The following is a 24,672-nucleotide window of genomic DNA, read 5'->3' as shown; positions in this document are numbered from 1 at the left end:
TGACTAAACATGTGATCTCCTCGGTACTGTAGTGCCTGCAATATAAACCACACCCACCTCACACAAGGTGGCCAAGTACTTATTGATTTTTCTAATAACTATGATAGAATATCCTGGGAATCGATGTCTCTAACAATGCCCAATTGATCGTCAGTCTATCGCAAAGGATGGTAGGTAATGCTCAATCGGCACCAGGTTGGGAGTGCAACAGTGTCCGTTGTGTTCTTTTCATTGCCGTGGCGCTATTCCCTGTGTCTCCTCTCCTGGGGTGCCTGTGTCCCTCGACAAAGACTAGAGGCTGATCACTAAAAGCCCAGTATGTCGCTGAGGCTCTAATGTTTATTACAGGACACAGGCACTGGAGAAAAAACACAAAGAGAAGCGCCGTGGGATGAAGAAAAGACATGGGAGGAGGTGTGCCAGCGTGTAAGTGAGAGTATGCTCAGCTGCCAAGTTCCAACACTCTGCGTGGCAGGACGGGGGGGGGGGGGCGATGGGGGGGGTAGACGCACTTTAGAATCTCTGCCTCTGTTACTAGAGAACCTTGTCCCGGCACTGGTTAGAGTTAACAATTTTGTTTCCTTTCTGAAATTCCCTCCATTTGCGTTCATTTCAGCTGTCACAAAGGTATGCTGTGCAAACATATACTGATTATTCTGGTCAATTTGATTACTTGGATAACTAACAAGTCTGCTTCAATAAAGGGGAAGACACCCAACCTAAAATAGTAAAGAGGTTTAGGAGTATTTTTATATGATACACATCCAGTACATCCTATACAGCATCTGACATTTCTAAATACTAAACTAATAACCACTAGAGATGGCCCTAACTGTTCTGCTGGCGAATAGTTTGCTGCGAACAAGGGGTGTTCGCGGTTGCCCCCTCAGGCGAACACATGGCGTGTTTGACCCGCCCCCTATACATTATAATGGAGCCAAACTTTAACCCCTTACCCCAGAGTCAGCAGATACATGGCAGCCAATCAGCTATCCCTCCCACCTGGACTACCCCCCCTCCCTATCAGAAAGCCAGCACAGCAGCCATTTTGCAGCCTGTGTTCAGTGAGAGCGTTAGGTAGGTCTGTGTTCTGTGTCCTCAGTGAAAATTCTTGCTGCAACCTCATTGACCTGAACAGCTAAGCCCTTCTTAGGGCTGTTACATTGTTTTTCTTTCTATTGTATTGCTGCTGTGTCCAGTGCACCCATTAGCTGTTCGAGACAAGTCTGCTGGTCCAATAATCCTTCACCACCACTACTGGTATCTAGTATCCGCTAGTACCTCCTGTATAAGGCCTCAACAATGCAGAATCAGTGTTTTTTGGTCAATTAACTGTCAATGAACAATAGAGGCTGGAAAACCGTGATCGCCTGCACTCCCACGAATGTGAACACAAGCACAGCGGCCACTTCACACCACTACACAAAGATTGCTGCCTAGAGGACTAACATGTATGTCCTGAAGGTGTCAACTAGCAAAAACAATGATTTGCTCACCTGACATTATCATTAAAGCTCTTTGCTGATTAATGTGGTGCGTTTAACATCTGTCAGTGTTAACCGGGCCTAACCTTTACACTACCTTTTCGCTGTGTATGCACGCCGGACATTTTAAAGCACTTAATTTCACAAATTTAGGAATATACTGTGATTTCTGCCCTTTAGAGATTAAAACACGACTCTGCGTCAACGCTGTCATTTTTGGTGGGCCTTTTGCCATTAATCCCCCTCCGGCATGCCACAGTCCAGGTGTTAGACCCCTTGAAACAACTTTTCCATCACTTTTGTGGCCAGAAACAGCCCCTATAGGTTTTAAAATTCACCTGCCCATTGAAGTCTACGGTGGTTTGCCAGATTTGCAAACTTTTGTGGAAATTCATGTTCCAAGTACGCAAACCGAAAATGTGATGTTCGGGGCCATCACTAATAACATGTACATATAGGGAATATCAGATAATGTATCTGCCACTACATGTGCATCTAGGCAGTTCAACAGCCTGTATCATTATGCAAAGGATGACAGTGTTGGTCTAAACATTATGAGGAGCAATAGAGATCAAGGCGGCAGTAAGCTGGATGCCTGTCAAAGACTGCACTGTGCAAGTAATATATAGCCAAACAGATACATCACACAGGTGTACAAATGCCTAATCTTTCCTACTGCCCTACACATGATGGTTTTAGTCTATCATCAAATATTCTAAAGTAAGGTAAAGCTGTTTAACATAAAGAAACTTCCATATGAATTCTGTTTTATATGCATCATCTCTGTTGGTGGTTTTATATTGTTGAGATGTCTGAAGATTCTAGTATTCATAGATCACACAATTAAAGTCTACTTAAATTGGTGTATATCAATGCTTAGTTTTTAAAGAGAACCTATTTTAAGATAATAGGACACAGATGACATGCCTCTGTATCCATGAAATGGAGGAGGTGGGTGAAGCAATGCTGATTGACAAATGCCAGGTAAACAGAAGGCTAGCAACAATCAGATTGTCGCTGGCCTGGTGCTATTTTTCAGTGGAGCAAGCAGAGCCTAGTGGGGACTGGCAGCGGCAATAGAAGGACACAGATGCATGTCATTGTGCAGAGAATATGACTCTGTGTCCTACTATCTTTAGAAAATACACCTCAGGTTCTCTTTAAGACTAGTGGTTCCATGGCCAACTACATGTTCAACAATTGTTTCTTTGTTCTTCTTCTATGCAATAAAGTAAGTGCTATTAAATGGAGAAATACCTTCCCACCAACCAAACTGAGTAATAACTATCTTTCTTCAAAGAAGAATTTATGAAATCAGAAAAGGTTCCAGCTAGTTTGCCCACAGATCCAGTTTGTGGTTTTAAGCTCATGTTGTTGATATCATCTGAAAGTTGGGTAAGTCCTATTTATGTAATCTATGAATACTGTAAACACACATTTTAAGACCGAAGGATTTTCAACATCCATGATTCTCACTTGCATTACTTTGATGTGGTTTATTAATTAAAACTATGGCAAGAGGCACTGTAGTGACATATACAGAAGTAGAATGCGGTAAATTATTCAGTATACCCACTTTTATGTTAATTATACTGGTTTGAGCATCAGAAACACTTCCTATAGGTATATATTGCTGTACAGTATATTGGTATGTTTAGCCTAGGCCAGTTATGGCTAACCTTGGCACTCCAGCTGTGACAAAACTACAAATCCCATCATGCCTCTGACTCCCCGATGTATGCTTAGAGCTGTCAGTGTATTGCAATCCCTTATGGGACTTGTAGTTCCACCACAGCTGGAGTGCCAAGGTTAGCCATCACTGGCCTAGGCTGATTAGCTATGCGGAATTCTCCACCCCAGCGTATTCAGGGAGACCAGGTATATTTTGTACTGGGTTTGGAACTATAGTAAACAAACATTCACAGAGATCACCTGACAGGACTAAAAATGTTGCCACTTGTGATACATTTCCTAATGTAAATCAAGGTGAGTAAAGATTTATGGGCGAACACTGACTAAATATTCTATAAAAGGATATTGTAAAAGATAATACATTTTATTTAATATGTTATTTTCACTATAGTTCCTCTTAAATTGTGAGGTGTACCATTTACATTTATTAAATGAGAGACAGGCACTATAAATTGAATAAAAGTAGTAGTCAGTTGGACAACTTGTCCAAGGACAATAAGGGAAAAAATGCATTTTACAGCCGAATACTCTAGCTCATGTTCTAGCACTACCCAGGTGTTTGCAACTTAGCCAAACTTCAGATTTTTTCCAATCTTAGCTGATATTTCTGATTGCTAGCACACATATCACCGATCAACCTAATAAATCAAGGCAATAGAGAAAGTACTGAATTTTAACCAGTTTGTCAAATGTCTTTATTTTGGTGATTTTTTTTTTTTTAACAAAAACAAAACATTTTGGTAAATTTAAAAGCCAGCTATTACATTGTGAGTAATACTGATATTAAAATTTAACCATGGTCACCTAAAAAAAATGACAACATAAGATCCCTGCCTATAGCACTTGGATATAACAATTGCAAATAAACAATGCAAATATAAGAAGTCAAAATAAACTATAACAGAATTTTCACTTTAGTCTTGTAGTTAAATAAAAACTACTCATTTAATCTCTAGCGTTAGCAGTGAATAATAGGTGATATATTTCTAAAATTGACTGAAAGCAAATATTTGATATGTATCTAAAAATGCTCTTAAAAATATAACTTGCTGTTAACTGCAAAGAACTGTAGCCATTACAGTTAGCCATTACAGTTACAGTCCCACAACTTATCGATTGTTTGGCTAGGCTGGCAGGAATAAGCCCATTAATGGGTGCGATCCATTTGCAATCGATTACCATGGCTATTGGTAAAGATTGATCGACCAAAGAATTGTACTGTTAATGGCCACCGTTACAGAGTAAAGGCCCATACACAGTTGCAACTTGAGGTGCATACACGTTGCCTGTCACGATCAAGCTCATTCCTGCAGGCAAAACTGAAGATAATAAACACTGTACAGACAGTACTTGGATTTTGCTTGGATATACCCAAGCAACGTGAACTAATTTAGTGAAGCGGGGAGGAGAGCTGATGGTGCAGTGCGCAATGGAAAGGCTTCCAGCAGGCAGGATGAGTACAGGAACAATGTCTTTGATCGACACTATTGCTTAACAGTTTGGCATGCTGGATCTTTATGCAGCCTTGGGGATCACCTATACACATTTTTCTCAGCCAAAAGGCCCCAAACGGCTGCTTCAGCTGAGTTTCAGCTACCGTGTCCTAAGGATGGACATTAGGTTTCCCAGAATTATAGATTGAAGTATGAACAGATGTACTCAGATGTCCACAGGCAGCTTGATAAAAATCAGGCATGCTGGAAAACCATGCCTGATTGTTATTGTAATGTACTGCAACAGTCACCAGGAGCATTGCCTCTGCTTGTCCTTCCTCCTCCCCTTTCTACAGAGCAGAACACACCAATCAGAGCCAAACAACATGGATGTACAAGAAAAGGCCATGAGAAATGATCAAGAACGATTGCCCATATTGCAATTAAATATGGGCCCTGACTGCAGTTACAGAAAATGGACAATATAGTTTTTTAGGTAGCCAGCGAGGCTGATATTGAAGCCCATCATGACATGCAATTCTTTTAATCGCATCCCTTACTTGTGCAAAATCTACTATACACTTCTCTGTCTTTTCTACGCTAACTCTTTCCCTTCCATAGCTTTTGAATGTGAGTGGAATGCTTGTCACATTTTACCTCATCTGACTGAGGACATAACACCTTATGCATATAGTGGATCCTGCCCACAGCTGCCCTAATGCCTGGTACACACCATACAATTTCCCGTCAGATTTCGGGTCAAATTTTTTTTGATCAGGTGTGTACAAATTTGATCATAAAATCGGGAATCAGAAAGGACTTGTCAGAAATTATCGGTTCAACACGAAATCTGACAAGAAATTGCATGGTGTATACCAGCCATAATGCCTAGTACACCCCCCATGCAATGTTATGTCACATTGACAGTCAAATTGATAATTTCTCAATCGTTTTTCTGATCAATGTTGTACAGAAGTGATCGTAAAATCAATCAGAAAAATGATCGGAAATCAGATCTGACCTGCTGGAAATTATTGGTTCGACCGTCAATCTGATGGGAAATTGCATGGTGTGGTAATATGCTGGAAGAGCCTGCAGTCTCTTGTGTGCTATTACAAAGGGCAACCCACAGTAGCTGCTTATACAGATTACTGTATTTAAAAAATTACCATTTCGGGGTAAAAGAAAAAAAAGTATTTGAGCTGTATTAACTTTGGCAAATATGCCAAAAACTACAAAAGTGCAAACAATGTGGAAAATACCCATACAATTTAAAGATTTTCTGAAAAGAATTGTAGCGTTTTTTTTTTTTTTAAAAAGACCACTTGAACAATCCTGTTGGAGATTGAAGGATACATATTGAAAGACCACAATAAGCATTGAGGCAACATAAAAAACATGTGCTTTAATGTTATGCTAAAAAGGACTGCATCACTTTTCATATGAAAATTCATCTTTGTAATGGTGCCCATACATAGTACATTTTTTCCATCCAATCTTACCATTTCTATGTAGTATAAGGGTAAATTAAGTGAATATACTGAATGGATAATTTAGACAGTTCCCTTATATTACATAGAAATGGTAAGATTGGATGAAAAAAAATTGTACGATGTATGGGCACCATAAGGGGGAACTCTTGATGCACGAGTGACAGTGTTAGGAACCTGTTGTAGCATGTTCACTTCCATGGAAAATGTGTATGTGTGTGTGTTGAGGAAGGGCAGATGGCAAGAGGCAGAGATCCTCCCACTGCAGGGAAATACAGTAACAGTGATGGGAAAAGTCCAGCTCTCTGATTTGCTACTTTGAAAAGGGTAATTTCCTAAGGATGGAAAAGGCTGGTATAGACACAGGATAGTTTCCTGATATAACAGTTAGTAGTAACATTGGTCAGCAGTCAACTAATATCTAGGCATAGCTTTAAGTGACTTCTTTCCAAGGCACTACTAGCTCCTGTGGCTTCCAGGTGTTCAAAAACATACAGAGAGCAACACACTTCCCCCTTGCAGACTTGCAGAGCTTTTATCTGGGATACTAATCCCAGTGAGAACTAACCTGCATGACGTTTTCAGAGCCAGTGCTACCACAGGGCCACACTAGGCTAATGCCTAAGACCCTGAAATCCTAAGGCGCCTTCAAGTTAGGGACTACAGAGGTCACCACAACTTTACTGTTATTACAGTAGTAAAATGTAAGTTTTTTTGCCTAAAACCATCACTGTGTTTGTATTCCTTTGAGTGCTTCCAAGGTAGGTTGAGTTTTTACAAAATTGTTTTAAACAGCGGTAAAGAGATTAGATTGTGAGTTACTTTGAGGGACATCTGGTCTTGAGAATTGTTAAATATTTATTGAAAAAGCATAGCAGAACTGCCAATGCTATATAAATGTGTAAAAGGAAAAACAAACAAACAAAAAAAACCACTCCTCTGAATATAATCTGTGTCTGCTTTAATACCAGTGACACCTCTGCTTTAACATCTTGTTATTGTTAACTTTAAATACATTTCTGAACTTTTGGTGCTCTAATAGGTTTTTCATTACAGATACACTCATCTCGTTTGTTAATAAAGAATGAATAAAACCAGGTTAAATTTATTTAATACAATAAAAAAGCATAAAAATAAAAACATTGAAATAAAGAGAGGGATGCACAGTAGAATTTGAGCTTTCATTCTCAATATTTAATAAAGAATTCTATATTTCTCTATAAAGATAAAATAAGTCCACCCAATCAGCTAACAAGGTTGTGCTACCAATAAAAAATGAATCAAATTTCAGATTTCTTTGATAGGAATTAAAACATTGCACTATTACTGGACCCATTTGAATAATACTGTGTTTACCATTCACACATGAACTGAAATACTGAAGCACAACTTTGAAATCAAGACTGAACAATACAAAAAAAAAAAAGCTAAGTAGACAAAGTCAGAACAAACACATTCATTAATTTCAGAAGTGTCAGTAACACAACATTTTCATACCTCCCAACTGTCTCCACAGACACAATTATGATTATGAGTAATGTTGGTGTTCAAATTTGGCACAGCCGATTCGGAACACCCAAATACTCCCACCTGCCGCTATTAAGCACCGAACAAGCAGACTAGGTCAGGAGGAGCTCACCGGCTTGCATGTCATGTTGCATTTCACGAGACTGATACGTCCTCCTTCCGTAACACGCAAGTCAGTGAACTCCTCCTGACCCAGTCTGCTTGTTCAGTGCTGAACAGCGGCAGATGGGAGTATTCAGGTTTTCTGAATCAGCATTGCTAAATTTAAACACCCACAGTAATAATGAGCTTAGAAGTTAAGTGGGTATTTAGATGTTGCCTAAATGCAGAGAATTATGGGTGGTGGTGAGTAAATTGAAAGACCTAAATATTTTATTTTTTTCTTTAAAATGTTAGGAGGTATGCATGTCAAAGCCATATTGGTTGTGTTCATCATCATTCACTTGTTCTCCTAATTTATTGTTTCAACAAATATTTCACTGTACCACGATCTGGACTACATCTCCACGCCATCCACTGTTACACAACTATTCTGAAATAAGGTCACATTAACAATTACCGTACTATACTGAAAAAACAGCTTTTCTTTGTAATGCTAAGTTCTCCATCCAGGTGTGATTAGACCCGAGACTTGCATCTATAAGTACGTTGCTAAACAAGTTCATTCGAAAAACCACATCACCTGGCTTAACACACTTGATTAATGCAGGTCATGTGCATTTTGGAAATATTACAAACATGGGACATGGCACAATGTGGGTGACTTTTTTTACATTAGAAGACAAACATTACTAAAAAACAGATCTATACATGAAAATAAAATTTACAGTAGCATTTTGCCAGATGTAGCTGGTTGGTTTACCCCATCTGGAATAGTATTTAGAGTGGTAAGATTGGGAATTCCCATTGCCAGCAATGGGCGCTGCAAAAGCATGGCTAGCATTTTTATTTTATCTCTTATAACATAGGCATTACTATTTGCTAGAACTCTATATAAATTAAAGTAATATTTAAAATGCCTCTCTGAAATTCAGTAGCAGGCTAATTTCGTTTTTTCTTTTTTCACGTAATACATTTTTTGTGACGTAGAATCAAAGACCCCAGGACATTTGTGTAATGGGATATGATTGTGCTAACCTTCATAACCATTTCATTTATGGCTGTTAGTCGTCTTCAGGAAAGTAGACACTGATTTGGTTGCTAAGGTCAACACAATCAATTGCCATTGCACCATTTTTTTTAAAAAATGCTCAATATAATGTTTTAGTGTGTCTAACATTTTTATGTACGCAACTTTGGTAAGACAAGTGTTCCTGGTATTGGAAAGGTGCTTATACTATACATATACACAATTAGCTTTACAATTCTTGAGATCATTGCTAATTTATATTCCTACTCTGATGTCTGTTCTTTCCAGTGGTCTAGTCATCATAAAATATTTCATATGATTCCATATGTTGACTACATGTGTCTCTATAATATATCTAATGCTCTGAAGTGTTTCCATGTTTACTACTTTTTTGAAGTTTATATGCTATATATACTTTACATTCATAAGCGGGCCCTTATTGCACTATTTACACCATAACAAAATCTTTGCATGTGCAAACTCTCATGTTATTGAAATAGGTTGCTCTGGATTTTCTCCCATGCTTGCGTTTGACTCCACTCAATGATATGTGTACAATTCAGAGTTCTTATATTCAATTGTCATGTTCTGCATTCTGAATCTACATTCAATTGTTGAGGACATACAATTCTAATACAATGACTGCTTTTGATCTGACTGTATGTCTTGTGACCTCATCAAGGCTTGATTTAAAAAAAAAGAAAAAATATACAGCACACAAAACAGATAATACAGACTGATGTAGTTACTCTTATACATACAATATTCAACAATTTATCTCTAGTATATTTCACAATTTGTTATTAAAGTTTAATCACCTATGGATGGTGACTTTATTTCCACTGTACAGTCTAAGTTATTGTAATTTAAACACTGCAACTTGCCCCATTTGATCATGCAACTGTCACAGATTGGCGTAAGGGATTCATAAGGCAAATTGGAACAAGTTAAAAATGATCTGTTATCCTTAAAAACAATCCCACAGAAGAGTTCCTGAATGCCTTAATTCCTATGTAAAGTTTTTAATAACTCTGCTGGGTAATATATGTTTTTTTTTCTTTTTTTTTAAACTTTTTATCTTCTTTTTCTAGGCTTATGATGGTGTCGCAGTAGTCAGAGAATGATAGTATCCTCCAAAGATGAGATAAGAGTACACTGCACTCAGAATGCCGACAAGAGATCTACATTCAAAATTCAAGATAAAACAGGAGGCCAAACGTTGGTAGCAGTATGCCAAGAATACTGGGGAACATGCCTGCTGCGTCACCTAAAAGAATAGTACACGAAAATTAGTTCACTATCATCCACAAATCATTTTTTCATATAATAAACCACAATAAATCATGAAACATGCTTTTTTCATTATGGTGGAAAATGTGACTCAAATTAAATTCTTCAGTACTAAAAAATATAAAAGCTAGTACCAGCGTGGTATGAGCAGGAAGGGTTTAGCCTCTATTATTGATGTGCTGTGCTGATACTTCTTGAGGAAGGTTAAAAAATATTTCTGTTGTTTTCTTTTTATAATAATTATTATTATAAAAAAAAGGCAATAACATGAAAACAGAGCTGAAGTTGCTAGGAACTAGTGGCAGTAACTAAGCATCAATACACTTGTAGTGGGTAGGATGGAGGCACCCAACGTGCATTCCATTATAGTATTTTTAAATACAAATAAAAAATTATATAACAAAAGAGAGGTAATTGCTTACCTCTCCAGAAGATATAGACACGAGTTCAACTGAAATAAAGTTTTTATTCAAAAAGCAATCTGACAACGCATTTCACGGGTCATGGCCTGCTTCCTCAGGTCAAAACAAAATGCCTTGATAGCATAGGGGATCGAGTGTAGGTGCCTCTAATGTCACTGCTTAGGGAAGCTTGTTCTATATAAAGGTCTCTTGAGCTAGATTAGACATAACTCCCCACCCAACAATTCCTTAAGAAGTATCAGCACAGCACATTCAATGTGGCTGCTAAATACTAAAGGTGGCCACTAACGGTCCAATTTCTAGCGAAAAATCGTTCACGCGATCAGAAATTCTGATCGGATGAAAAATCGTTCACTACACCATCAACTAACCAATCATTGCTTCCTATCTATCACGACCACCAAGAAAATCCAAATTTTCGTTCGACGAAAATTCATTCGGGCGACATTTTTTCACTCGTTCATAATCGATTGTGTCCACCAATAGAGATTATTTACAACCAAACGATTTTTCGCTAGGAATTGGACCGTTAGTGGCCAGCTTAAGACATATTAGAGCTGTCTATTGCTGCAATCTATTGCGACATCGAGAAGTTGCCATCAATGTTAGCAGCTGCATTGCATAGCTATGGAAGAAACTGCCCAGCAACTTTTTGCAGCGATTTGCAGAGATATGGTCATTATTATTTTTGGGCATTCCAGTAACAGATCAAATTATTTTCTGAATGAATACTGGGCAAGTTAGATTAAAACATGAAAACAACTGTGAAAGCAATTGATAAAGTAATGTACACACAAAAAGGAATTCACTGCAACTGTCAGATTAGGGTTTTAAAGGCATTTTTTTTTTTAAATGCTGTTTGTCTTTTCTCACCCATTATGCAAAGCCAAAGACAAAGGCTCACAGTGAACAGTATGCCCTTTATCTTCTAGAGATTTCGTGTGTTCATCTACTCCACTCTAAAATGCGTGGAAAGCTGTTACACTCACCATGGCGGCCATCTGCAGCGTTCCCGGAGTTTCTCGCGTGTGCGCACGCGCAGAGGCTCATTGACATGACTCTGTTTGTTTTCCGCGCGGCACGCTGCGTTGCGCGCAGTGCGCTTGCGCACCAAGTATTGCGCGCGCATAAGGTTGTGCGCGTGCGCGTGAGCCGCGGGGCGCGTGTGCGCATGCGTTAATTTTGGCGCCAATCTAGAGTATATAAGCAGCACTGCCCTTAGATGCAGTGCTGCTCGTTCTGACAGCTTGTCTACCTGTTGGTGAACCGTGTTCCTGTTTACTTGATCCTGATCTTCCGTTGTGACCTTGGCCTGTGACCCCGACTACTGCTTGATCTCTGCCTGCCCCGACATCGGTTCTATCTACTGGATATTCTCTGTCTGCTGCCTGCCCCGACCCCTGGCTTGTGACCCCGACCACCGTTGATCTCCACCTGCCCCGACCACTGGCTTGTGACCCCGACTTCAGCAATACTCCACCTGTCTTGGAACTCCAGCCTTCGTCTGACCAAGTCTACTCCACTATCAGTGTCACCTGTTCTCCCGACCACTCGCTGAGGCAATCCCAGTAGTGACCTGGTAGGGCACTAGGCAGCTAAGTTCCACATCCCCCTCCTGGGGTTGTGGTCCTGCACTCCCCTCAAGGGGGTGTGGGTGAAGACCCGTGGTCACCTAGACTCCACTACTGGGTAACGCCTCTTTCTTCGTGGAAGGGTCAACAGGGACTGAAGAGAATCGTAACAAAAGCTAAAATCATAATCACTTACTGCTGTCAAGCTTGATGAAAGCAACAGCACCATCTCCTCCTTCACTGTGGGCTCGAACTTCAACGATGTATTCTCCCTCCTTTGGAATTGGCAGTTGTACTGAATGCTGCCCAGTAGAATACTGCTGTCCATCAATTTGTCCATTTGGCCTGTACACAACCTTGGAAATTACATTGTAAAAATATTGTTGTGGTGAATCTTGCAGCCTTTATGTCAAACAACATGCATTTTCTAATATAATTATAAATAAGACATATAAAAAGAATCACTTCACCATAATAAATTTGTTCTAGAAGATACTAATAGCTTGAATAATCAGCTTCCTTTGCTATGGAATGCCAAAGGCAAGACCTGTGCATATGAATGTTGAATTATTATTATTTTTATGCATTTATATAGCACTGACATTGTTATCAGTGCTTTACAGAATATATTAAACAAGTTGTGTCTCTAGCTGTCCCTCAGAGGCATTTGTAATCTCATACCTGCCATTCTTAGGTTTCTACTATGGCCCAAGAAACATTTTTATGGGGATAAATAAACTTATAAGTATATTTTAGGTATTCAGGAAGAATCAAGAATACCTAGAGGAAATGTATAGGGTCCTGGGCAACATTTGACCTTTGGACCCTGGCGCAGCAAGGCCAGAGTGGCAGCCACATGATAAAACAATCCTACTTATTCTATTACCTTTTTAGGTATTTATATTTGGGTAGGTTATAATACAAACATTTGTATAGGACTTTTCTCTTGTTGGACTCAAAGCACTCAAGAGCTGAAGCCACTAAGGGCGTGCTCAAGAGGCCACCCTGCAGTGTTAGGAAGTCTTGTCCAAGGACTTCTTACTGAATAGGTATTGACCATAGCCAGGATTCCAAACCTGATTTCCCATGTCAAAGGCAAAGCCCTTAACCAGTACACTATCCAGGTTATTGTTGGAAGATACATCAGGAGGCCTGGGTTGTGGAGGTGAAACATTTAATTTGGGCGAAAATTTTACAAAGAGTGGCGGGAACCCAAATGAACTGTTTAACCTCCACAACCCAGCCCTCCTTATGTATCTTTCCAAATATAGCGCTATGTTAAAATGGGCTCACAATCATTTAGGCACTGACATTGCATGATAAATTTTGGGAACAGGCTGCCAGCGCCTGTTAGTTCTCATATTCAGTGGTGAAAGGTGGTGGTTGTTTCAGCACAGGTTGTGGCAGAGGGTTGTAGGTTATTGTTAGGCTTCGGGAAATGGCAGATATTGCAGTAGGGGTTAGGCTTTGGTGGAAGAGTCATTTAGGGTTAGGCACTGGTGGCGGGGATGATAAGGATTAGGCATTGATGGACAGGGTCGGTTAGGGTTAGGCATCAATGCAGGGATTTGTATAGGGTAGGCATTAGTAGTGGGGTTTTGTTAGGGTCAGGCATTTAGACGGAGGGCTCATGTGAGAGTAAGATTACGTTAGGCTGTAGTAAAATATTGGTAAAAATTACAAATATTGTTCTATTGGAATTATGCAGTGATTCATAATAGAAGATTCATAATTTACTGATATTCTACTTGTGCCAGACTAAATTGCATTGAAGATGTCTTTTGTCTTCATAGACACTACTTACAAAAGTTATGAAACTCTTTCTGACAGGTTTGTACCAAAATAATTCATGGGGGATTGTGAATGTTTCATTTATTGTTTACAAAAGCACTCCTTGGCAAGTACCTATACAAATATGCTAGCTGGTCTGTTTATCAGCATGAGCATATTATTCTGGCAGATGGACTGTGCCGCTACCATTCAAGGAGTGTTTTGAAAAAAAAAAAGGAAATCCTAAGAATCCCCCATGAGGTGATATATTAGTCTAAAACATGTCAGAAACAGGTTTAATGCCATAGTATTAATACCTATTAAAATGTACTGCTGCAAAAAAGGGCATTTACAGTACACTTTACTCTGGGACAAGTATATCTTATATTTAAGTCAACACATGCATTTTAAATGTACCAGTTAGTTATAGTGGTCCTTAGGGGCCCGTTTCCACTATAGCGTTGCGGAACTGGCCAAAATCACAGCTGACGAAATCGCATGCGGGTGCGATTTTACATGCGTTTCTCCCACGACATCGCATGTGATTTCGCATAGGTTAGGGTATATGCAAATTTAACCATGTCACTGCCTGTGTAAATTAACATTGCTTCCTTGCGAAATCGTGGCAAAAAACGCATGCCAAAAACGCATGCGGTTTTCCTATTAAATACATTGCGTGCGATTCGCCTGCATTCCACACGCAAGCAAATTCTGAGGGCTTTGCCGGGCAGAAATATTATGCACAGAAAAATGCTCAGAAAAACTGACAAGTGGAAACAGGCCCATCCACTTGTATTGGCTGTGCGAATCTGCATGCAGGAAATGCATGCAGATTCGCGATAGTGGAAACGGGCCCTTAAAATGTACCAGAGATCTGAAAAGAAGATTTGATACTCATCCGCGGCTTCCTCCAGCTGCATAAACCCTTCTGAGTAGCCCGCTGTCCTCCCGCGGTCTGCCTTTCAACAGACTCAGTCGGGTTCAGTCTGGGTCTTCTGTGCATGCGCATGGGTTGTAGACCTGGGAGGCGCATGGGTTGTAGACCTGGACTGATTTGACTGAGCCAGTTATCGAGGCTGATCACGGCTGAGCGGTAGACCGCGGGAGGATGGCGTGGGACTCAGACGGGTTTATGCTGCTGGAGGAAGCTGTGGGTGAGTATCAAATCTTCTTCTTTTCAGATGTGTGGTTTATTTTAAGGGAAGACAAATTAGTTAGCTTCGACATAAAATGCAAAACCCCTGCACACAGCCATAACTTACTTTATATCCATTAACAGCAGATTCATTGGATAATGGCTTCACATGATCCCAAGTGATGATATACTGGGATCCAGATTTTACAACACTGATAATTCGAGGTTTCTGACTTGGAGCTAAAGGAAAGAAAAATAATTCAGATTATAAAGTTGTTTACAGTAAGCTGTAATGGAATGATACACTTATGATCTATAACATAATCAGCTATCTGGGCAGCACATTTATTTTGTAGACAAGTTTGGCTATGGGCTTCTATAAAAGATGACTGCTACCTAAGCAATATATTATCCAACACAACAAAACAAAAACAACAAAGATTAAAATATATACTAAGCTGTACAATATGTACAGTACTAGTTTCTGCAAAAACTGCTCAAAGAGTAATTTTACCAAAAAATAGAGGTAGGGGGAAAATAAATCAATACATTGCAAAGTGAGACGTAAAAAATAGAAAATAGATTACAAAATGATTGATATTTTCCATTTAATTTTTTCATGAGGTTTGATCCAAAATGAGCCTGCATGTCATCATCTTTACTACTAGCAGACAAAAAAAACTAGACAGCTCCAACTGTTATTATGTACAGCCACACCCACTAACAATGCGATAAGCTAAAAGGTTGTTTTTCATAGACATACATATGCATTGAGAGAGATACTGGTTGCCTGGCAGTTGGAAATTGTCACGATCTGTTCCTGCTGAAGACATTTGTGAACTATTGCATGGACTTCCTCTGTCCACCAGAAGATGTCCCCTCTCTCTTCAAGAACATTTTGCAATCCTCATGAAGTTCTCCCTGCTCACCAGCAGATGTCTCTGTATTTAAAGCGGATCCGAGATGAAAAACTAACTATAACAAGTAACTTGTCTATATATCTTAGCTAAAGTTTAGGTTATCTGCATCTTGAGCAAAGAAAACGAATCCCCCCTCCTACTCCCTTCTCCTCCTCTGGCTAGTAATACCTCCCCCTCCTCCTGCCCAGACTGAGCTCCCATGAGCCCTTGCTACTGTCTGAAAGTGCCTTGGCTCTCTGAAAACCTGTGGGAGTGGTTTAATTAGTTTATAGGGAATTAGGGCATTAAAACAAAAACAAAAAAGTATTTGGCTTGAGGAATGCCCTATAAACAATAGGAAAGGAACACAATTATGCAATGAAAAATAAATAAAAAATAAATAAAAATGAACAAAAGTTTGTCTCGGATCCACTTTAAGAACTGTGTCTCTACAACTTTGGAAGCTGTCACATGATGATCAAGCATAGCATATAAGTCCAGCTCCAGCAGTTCACCTTTGCTAGTTCATTGGTGATGATGGCCCTAAAGCATGTTGAGCCCCAGAGTCTGCTGTTCTGGTCATTTTACTTTATTCTTGTTACGTGATACTTGTTATTTGATATTTGATTCCTGTTACCTGAAACCTGTACCTGATTCTCGTTTGCCTGATTCCTTGGTGTATGACATTTGCATTGCCTGAGCACTCGCTTGTTTATCGTGTCTATTGTTTGACTTCCTGGTATATGATCTCTGCTTGTATCAATACCCACTTGCCTGCTTTATTGTGTCCTGAACTTGATTGTATATTATCCTGTATATATATATATATATATATATATATATATTAGCTAGATTATTTAGACAGGGGTCTGTGGGGTTTACTGTGTGCACACTGTATATATATTTTCACTGGGTTGTTTGCATGTCTGATCGTAAGGCATCTGCCTGCAATTGTGTTGCCAGTTGTTTGCAATCATATTGCTAGTTGTACAGTTCACTTGAATACGCTTGTATTTATGTTCATGCACCAATTGCATTATCACCTGTATGTATCCTTTGTAAATAAACCTCTACATTATTTCACTTTTACCCCAGGTTTGGACTTCAGTATGTTCACAATTAGTGACAAAGCACATTCAGTGCAAATCTTTGTGCGCTGCACGCTACAGCAATAGCTGTTATTTCCCACAATGCAACAGGGTTCACAGAAAGAAAACAGCCAAGACATCACACTGTGGGAGGATTTTCATGACAATATCAGCCACACAGACCTCCTTGATGATCTATTCGAGAAAAGTTTAAAAAATTCTCATGGGAAAGGGGGTATCAGCTACTAATTGGGATCAAGTTTAATCTTTGGTTAAAGTTCCTCTTTCATCTGTAGTTGGTTGAATTTGTGGTTTCAGCATCGGATTTCAGCTCCTGTTAATCTAAATAAAGAGATATCAGTGCTGAATGTGTACCACATTTCCAGCAATTTGATATACTGAATATTTTAACCTCGTAAACCATTTGATACTTTGTACCTAAATGTGACACTTTATGGAAAATCCTGATTCTGGGACACAATTACAGAATGATAATCAAAAGAAAAGCAATATGAAAACTAAAACATACGTGCTTTCTTTGTTTCAAATTCTGTCAGGTGACTTCTAGGTCCATCTCCTGCACTGTTATATGCAAAAACATCCAACTTATAGATTGTATTTGGCAACAGCCCTTCAAGCCTGACAGTATCTAGCCCTTCCACTTGCACTCTGTGGGCTGCTATTTCTCTGTCTTGAGGGCGCCAGTATCGAACCTTAAACAAAAGAGAACATGGTTATCACTCAAGTCATTTTCTTTTCTAGGTAAATGTACTGTGAAATTTTTATTTTGACTTCTTAGATTTGTTGCAATTATTTTAAAAAAAATAAGGTTACATTTTTACTGTCTCTTGACAACAGTAGCCTTGGAAATGTCCCACGCCACACCCTCTTGATACGGATGAACGACAGCGACGCCCCTTCCATTTTTCCCCCTAACATACCCTGCACATATGGGGGCTATTTTATTAACTGCTATAGTCGGCATCCATTACCATCTCTTAACCACTTAAGGACTGCAGTCATAAAACCCCTTAAAGCGGAATATAACCCTGCATTTCAACTTTGCTCTAAAACATTATTTACAGTATATTATATGCAACCAGCATTTTTTTTTTTACTAGACCAGCATTGGAAGGGTTACACAGGGCTTTAAAGTTCCTGGAGATTTCTGCAGACGCATCCGAAGCTGAAATAGATACATTTTGCTTACATAAATGTATCTAAGTGTTGAATGTGACTCATCTCTCTGACTGAGAAGGAGCTTGGAGGACAGCCAAAGAGTGTGTAACATTTATCAATAGATACATATAACTAGATAGAATGTAACAATCTGAACTTCTGCATATCTCTCCTTTAAACCTCTGTGTTTAACCCTTCCAATGCTGGTCTAGTAAAAAAAAAAAATGCTTTTTGCATATAATATGCTGTAAATAATATTTTAGAGCAAAGTTGAAATGCAGGGTTATATTCCGCTTTAAGGACCAGAACCTTTTTTTCCATTCAGACCACTGCAGCTTTAACGGTTTATTACTCGGTCATACAACCTACCATCTAAATGAATTTTATCTCCTTTTCTTGACACTAATACAGCTTTCTTTTGGTGCTATTTGATTGCTGCTGCGATTTTTACTTTTTATTATATTCATCAAAAAAGACATGAATTTTGTCAAAAAAAATGACTTTTTTTACTTTCTGTGCTGACATTTTTCAAATAAAGTAAAATTTCCTATACATTTGAGCGCGAAAGTTATTCTGCTACATGTCTTTGATAAAAAAAAAAAAAACATTCAGTGTATATTTATTGGTTTGGGTAAAAGTTATAGCGTTTACAAACTATGGTGCAAAAAGTGAATTTTCCCATTTTGAAGCATCTCCGACTTTTCTGAGCACCTGTCATGTTTCATGAGGTGCTAAAATTCCAGGATAGTATAAATACCCCCCAAATGACCCCATTTTGGAAAGAAGACATCCCAAAGTATTCACTGAGAGGCATGGTGAGTTCATAGAAGATTTTATTTTTTGTCACAAGTTAGCGGAAAATGACACTTTGTGACAAAAAAAAGTTTCCATTTCTTCTAACTTGTGTCAAAAAAAAAAATGAAATCTGCCACGGACTCACTATGCTCCTCTCTGAATACCTTGAAGTGTCTACTTTCCAAAATGGGCTCATTTGTGGGATGTGTTTACTGTCCTCGCATTTTGGGGGTTGCTAAGCACCCCTGTAAAGCCTAAAGGTGCTCATTGGACTTAGGGCCCCTTAGCGCAGTTAGGCTGCAAAAAAGTGCCACACATGTAGTATTGCCGTACTCAGGAGAAGTATTATAATGTGTTTTGGGGTGTATTTTTACACATACCCATGCTGGGTGGGAGAAATATCTCTGTAAATGACAATTTTTTTATTTTTTTTTTTACACACAATTGTCCATTTACAGAGATATTTCTCCCACTCAGCATGGGTATGTGTAAAAATACACCCCAAAACACATTATACTACTTCTCCTGAATACAGCGATACCACATGTGTGGCACTTTTTTGCACCCTAACTGCGCTAAGGGGCCCAAAGTCCAATGAGTACCTTTAGGATTTCACAGGTCATTTTGCGATTTTTGGTTTCAAGACTACTCCTCACGGTTTAGGGCCCCTAAAATGCCAGGGCAGTATAGGAACCCCACAAATGACCCCATTTTAGAAAGAAGACACCCCAAGGTATTCCGTTAGGAGTATGGTGAGTTCATAGAAGATTTTATTTTTTGTCACAAGTTAGTGAAAAATGAAACTTTGTGAAAAAACAATAAAAATCAATTTCCTAACTTTTGACAAAAAATAAAATCTTCTATGAACGCTTCATACACCTGACAGAATACCTTGGGGTGTCTTTTTTCTAAAAAGGGGTCACTTGTGGAGTTCCTATACTGCCCTGGCATTTTACGGGCCCAACACCGTGCGTAGTCTGGAAACCAAATGTCTCAAAATGACTGTTCAGGGGTATAAGCATCTGCAAATTTTGATGGCAGGTGGTCTATTAGGGGGCGAATTTTGTGGAACCGGTCATAAGCAGGGTGGCCTTTTACATGACAGGTTGTATTGGGCCTGATCTGATGGATAGGAGTGCTAGGGGGGTGACAGGAGGTGATTGATGGGTGTCTCAGGGGGTGGTTAGAGGGGAAAATAGGTGCAATCAATGCACTTGGGAGGTGATCGGAAGGGGGTCTGAGGGGGATCTGAGGGTTTGGCCGAGTGATCAGGAGCCCACACGGGGCAAATTAGGGCCTGATTTGATGGGTAGGTGTGCTAGGGGGTGACAAGTGGTGACAGGAGATGATTGATGGGTGTCTCAAGGTGTGATTAGTGGGGGGAATAGATGCAAGCAATGCACTGGCGAGGTGATCAGGGCTGGGGTCTGAGGGCGTTCTGAGGGTGTGGGCGGGTGATTGGGTGCCCTAGGGGCAGATAGGGGTCTAATCTGATGGGTAGCAGTGACAGGTGGTGACAGGGGGTGATTGATGGGTAATTAGTGGGTGTTTAGAGGAGAGAACAGATGTAGGGGGTGATTGATGGGTAATTAGTGGGTGTTTAGAGGAGAGAACAGATGTAAACAGTGCACTTGGGAGGTGATCTGACGTCCGGTCTGCAGGCGATCTAATGGTGTGGGTGGGTGATCAGATTGCCCGCAAGGGGTAGGTTAGGGGCTGATTGATGGGTGGCAGTGACAGGGGGTGATTGATGGGTGGCAGTGACAGAGGGTGATTGATAGGTGATTGACAGGTGATCAGTGGGTTATTACAGGGAAGAACAGATGTAAATAATGCACTGGCAAATTTATTAAGGGGGGTTTGAGGTCAAACTGAGCGTGTGGGCAGGTGATTGGGTGCCCGCAAGGGGTTGATTAGGGTCTAATCCAGGGCCGGATTTGTACTTTTTACCGCCCAAGGCCAACTATACCGTCTGTATGGTTGTTATCGCTGTGTGCCCCAATGAGAACTTACTTTCCATCATTGGATGTCACAGACAATAACTATTTCAGTAATACGCATATAGATTATAAATTATGTTTTCCTTAAGAACTTTTATGTTATGTTTGCCATCTCGTTAATGATGGACCCATTGGGCTTGATTCACAAAAGAGTGCTAACTGTTAGCACGGCCGTTTTTGCGTGCATTTTCACATTGCGCGCGATCGCGAATTTTCGTGCGAAACGATGTTTTCACGTGCAAATGCGAATTTACACGCGAAAACGATAACGATTTTGCACAAAAATTCGCATTTGCGCGCGAAAACGTTATCGTTTGGCGTGAAAATTCGCGCAAAAACGGCTGTGCTAACAGTTAGCACTCTTTTGTGAATCGAGCCTATTGTGTCACCATGAGAGTTAGGCTGATGTATACCTGCAGGATAGAGCTTACAGTTCTTGCAGGGACAACACAAGTACAGGATAGAAAGTTCAAAGGTTAAAGCTGTCCTTGTAGATAGGGATGGCTGCATAGAGCAGCTTTACTGCCTCTCACTGAGCCGCCCCTACATTTCTGGTGCCCTAGGCCATGGCCTATGTGGCCTTGCCAGAAATCCGGCCCAGGTCTAATCTGATGGGTAACAGTGACAGGTGGTGATAGGGGGTGATTGATGGGTAATTAGTGGGTGTTTAGAGGAGAGAACAGATGTAAACAGTGCACTTGGGAGGTGATCTGACGTCGGGTCTGCAGGCGATCTAATGGTGTGGATGGGTGATCAGATTGCCCGCAAGGGGCAGGTTAGGGGCTGATTGATGGGTGGCAGTGACAGGGGGTGATTGATGGGTGGCAGTGACAGGAGGTGATTGATAGGTGATTGACAGGTGATCAGTGGGTTATTACAGGGAAGAACAGATGTAAATAATGCACTGGCGAATTGATAAGGGGGGGTCTGAGGGAAATCTGAGCGTGTGGGCAGGTGATTGGGTGCCTGAAAGGGGCAGATTAGGGTCTAATCTGATGGGTAACAGTGACAGGTGGTGATAGGGGGTGATTGATGGGTAATTAGTGGGTGTTTAGAGGAGAGAACAGATGTAAACAGTGCACTCGGGAGGTGATCTGATGTCGGATCTGCGGGCGATCTATTGGTGTGGGTGGGTGATCAGATTGCCCGCAAGGGGCAGGTTAGGGGCTGATTGATGGGTGGCAGTGACAGGGGTGGCAGTGACAGGGGGTGATTGATGGGTGATTGACAGGTGATCAGGGGGGATAGATGCATACAGTACACAGGGGAGGGGGGGTCTGGGGGGGGGGTCTGGGGAGAATCTGAGGGGTGGGGGGTGATCAGGAGTCCTCAGGGGGCAGTTTAGGGACTAAAAAAAATAGCTTTGACAGATAGTGACAGGGAGTGATTAATGGTTGATTAGGGGGGGTGATTGGGTGCAAACAGTGGTCTGGGGGGTGGGCAGGGGGGGTATGAGGGGTGCTGTGGGCGATCAAGGGGCAGGGGGGGGCAGATCAGTGTGTTTTGGTGCAGACTAGGGTGGCTGCAGCCTGCCCTGGTGGTCACTCGGACACTGGGACCACCAGGGCAGGAGGCAGCCTGTATAATACACTTTGTAAACATTACAAAGCGTATTATACGCTTCCTATGCGGCGATCGTCGGGTTAACAACCCGCCGGCGCTTCTGATTGGCCGGTGGGTTGACGGAGCCTATTGCCGGCGGATGCGCGTGCATCCCAGAGCACGATCCCCGGCAAAACAATGTCCCAGGACCCAACGTCATTCTGCGTTACGTGGTCCTGGGGCTGCCACTTTGCCGCTGCCAATCTACAGTGGGCGGTCGGCAAGTGGTTAAAAACCATTACAAAAAAAAATATGTATATTTGGGGAGAAATACTGACATTGGCCCACCTCTGCCATGCCACTGCCTGGGTTTTTGGACAGTTTTCACCACTATTTAAAACAAATTGTTGCTTAAAATGTGTCCAGAGGCCCTGTTCACAGTGATCAGTTGCATTGCAGAGTAATTCTGCATGTTGTCAACTCACTGTTCATAAAATCTATGAGCCTGTGCACAGTACTGCATTATAACTGATCACATTCTTCTAACTCGCTGCATGCAGGCTTTGTATTAAAGTCTATGTTCAGTCTCCATTGCAGTTCACAGTCATTATAACGCATTATGGCGTGTGTGTGATGCAACTAACTATTGTGAACTCAGCCCTCAAAGTTTTTGATGTTCGCCTGCCATTAAAGTCAATGGGATCACCGTAAGCACAAATTATTGTGTTAAAATTAGCCATGAACGTTAATTTTGTGAATTTTTGCAGTAAACTTCTCAAGCATTCATTCACAATGTTCGTTCATCACTAATTACAAATCCATTCTTTTTAGCGGAACCTGTAGTCCACTTTTACTATAGTATCTCTATACTTAATATAAATAATTATCCCACATTAGTTTATCCCATGTGGGCAATGAGAACAAGTAGGTAAATATAGAGGGAGGCTACAAGGAGGAAGTAGTAGATCAGTGGAAAAGAGTAGGAAGTGTTTGGGAGTGCTCTTCCCCAAGCTTAGTATATTATGCACACACATGCACTAACATTTTAAAAACCTGGGTCATAAATGTATAAGTGCTAACATGCAAACATTTGCAGAGTGAGTGCACCGAATGCTGGAATTGGAGATCTGAGATGGTGCTTTATTGATCAGGGCTCTATTTTCACACTTTTAAGCACCCTTAACTATAAGTTCACTAAGGCTTTGTTCACATTATAAATCGCCAGCGCTGTTGCAAGCGCTGAGCGATTTATAGAGCGCTTTTCAAAGCGCTTTTCCCTGCACTTTGCACTTAGAAAAGCTCTTTTCTACGCATCTTTGCCGAGCGATTAGTTTACTCTTTGACCCGGAAAATAATAAATACAATGTATTTATTCTTAAAAGCGCTCAGGAAATCACAATTCAAAGTGCTTTTTCAATCGATTTGCGATTTCCCTATACCTTCCATTGAGCAAAAATGCTCTGAAAATAGTACATGTAGCACGTTTGTGATTTTAATAACATCGAAACACACACATGTGAACACTCTCATAGGAAATCATTGCACAAGCGCTATTAGGGCGATTTCTAAAGTCACCAGTGCTTAGAAAAATTCGGAAACACTCATAGTGTGAACAAGCCCTAACACCTAATACACACATATTAAAGATTTACTTATTGCTAGTTGTTAATGTGCAGTATGGTGAATTCTCGTTGTATCACAGAGTATAAATCAGTATAATATTGACACAAATAACTATGTAAGGCAGGTAACATCTCACTATTGCACCTATGTATTTGTGTGACTTGCTGCATTTAAGAATGTCAAGACTGGAGTCTCACCTGGTATCCGGAAATAGTTTGCCCAACCACTGGCTGCCAAGAAACAACTGCTTCAGAAGCAGATAGTACTGTAATCCTAACGCCTGTAGGAGCTTCTGTGGGTGCTGGAAAAAAAGAATAATAACATAACACTCTATTCAAAATTTTGTTACAATAATTTAAAACAACCCTGGTTAATATTATTAAGAGCACCTTGTATGAAATTATTATTATTATTCATTAAACTCTAATACATGTTTAAGTAAAAAAAAACTTTATTGCTCAGTAAAGATGAGGTTTGTACAGCACCAATGTGTAGCAGACCTTGTCTGTACAGGTGCCTCCTAAAGGTGCTCAGTAACAGTATGTATGATCAATTGGATCAAAGCTGTGTATGGTATGCACCAATGGGGGAAAATCTGTAGTA

General features: G+C 40.4%; 1 protein-coding gene across 3 annotated transcripts in view; it reads right to left on the bottom strand.

Moving 5' to 3' along the window:
• Positions 1–3,967: 3,967 nt before the first annotated feature.
• CNTN1 (contactin 1) overlaps positions 3,968–24,672 on the bottom strand; it is a 261,698-nt gene continuing 240,993 nt past the window's right edge. For all 3 annotated transcript variants that reach the window (XM_068276552.1, XM_068276554.1, XM_068276553.1), the window contains 5 exons: positions 24,267–24,370; positions 17,460–17,643; positions 15,071–15,183; positions 12,235–12,394; positions 3,968–10,022 (listed from right to left, as the gene is read on the bottom strand). In XM_068276552.1, the coding sequence (XP_068132653.1) occupies positions 9,943–10,022; positions 12,235–12,394; positions 15,071–15,183; positions 17,460–17,643; positions 24,267–24,370 (641 nt within the window). In that variant the 3' untranslated portion in view covers positions 3,968–9,942. The remainder of the gene's footprint in view (positions 10,023–12,234; positions 12,395–15,070; positions 15,184–17,459; positions 17,644–24,266; positions 24,371–24,672) is intronic.

Source organism: Hyperolius riggenbachi, chromosome 3 (genome assembly GCF_040937935.1).
Source record: "Hyperolius riggenbachi isolate aHypRig1 chromosome 3, aHypRig1.pri, whole genome shotgun sequence".
Lineage (NCBI taxonomy): Eukaryota > Metazoa > Chordata > Amphibia > Anura > Hyperoliidae > Hyperolius > Hyperolius riggenbachi.
Note: the sequence above shows the minus strand (reverse complement) of the source record. Positions and strands in the feature narration are given on the sequence as shown.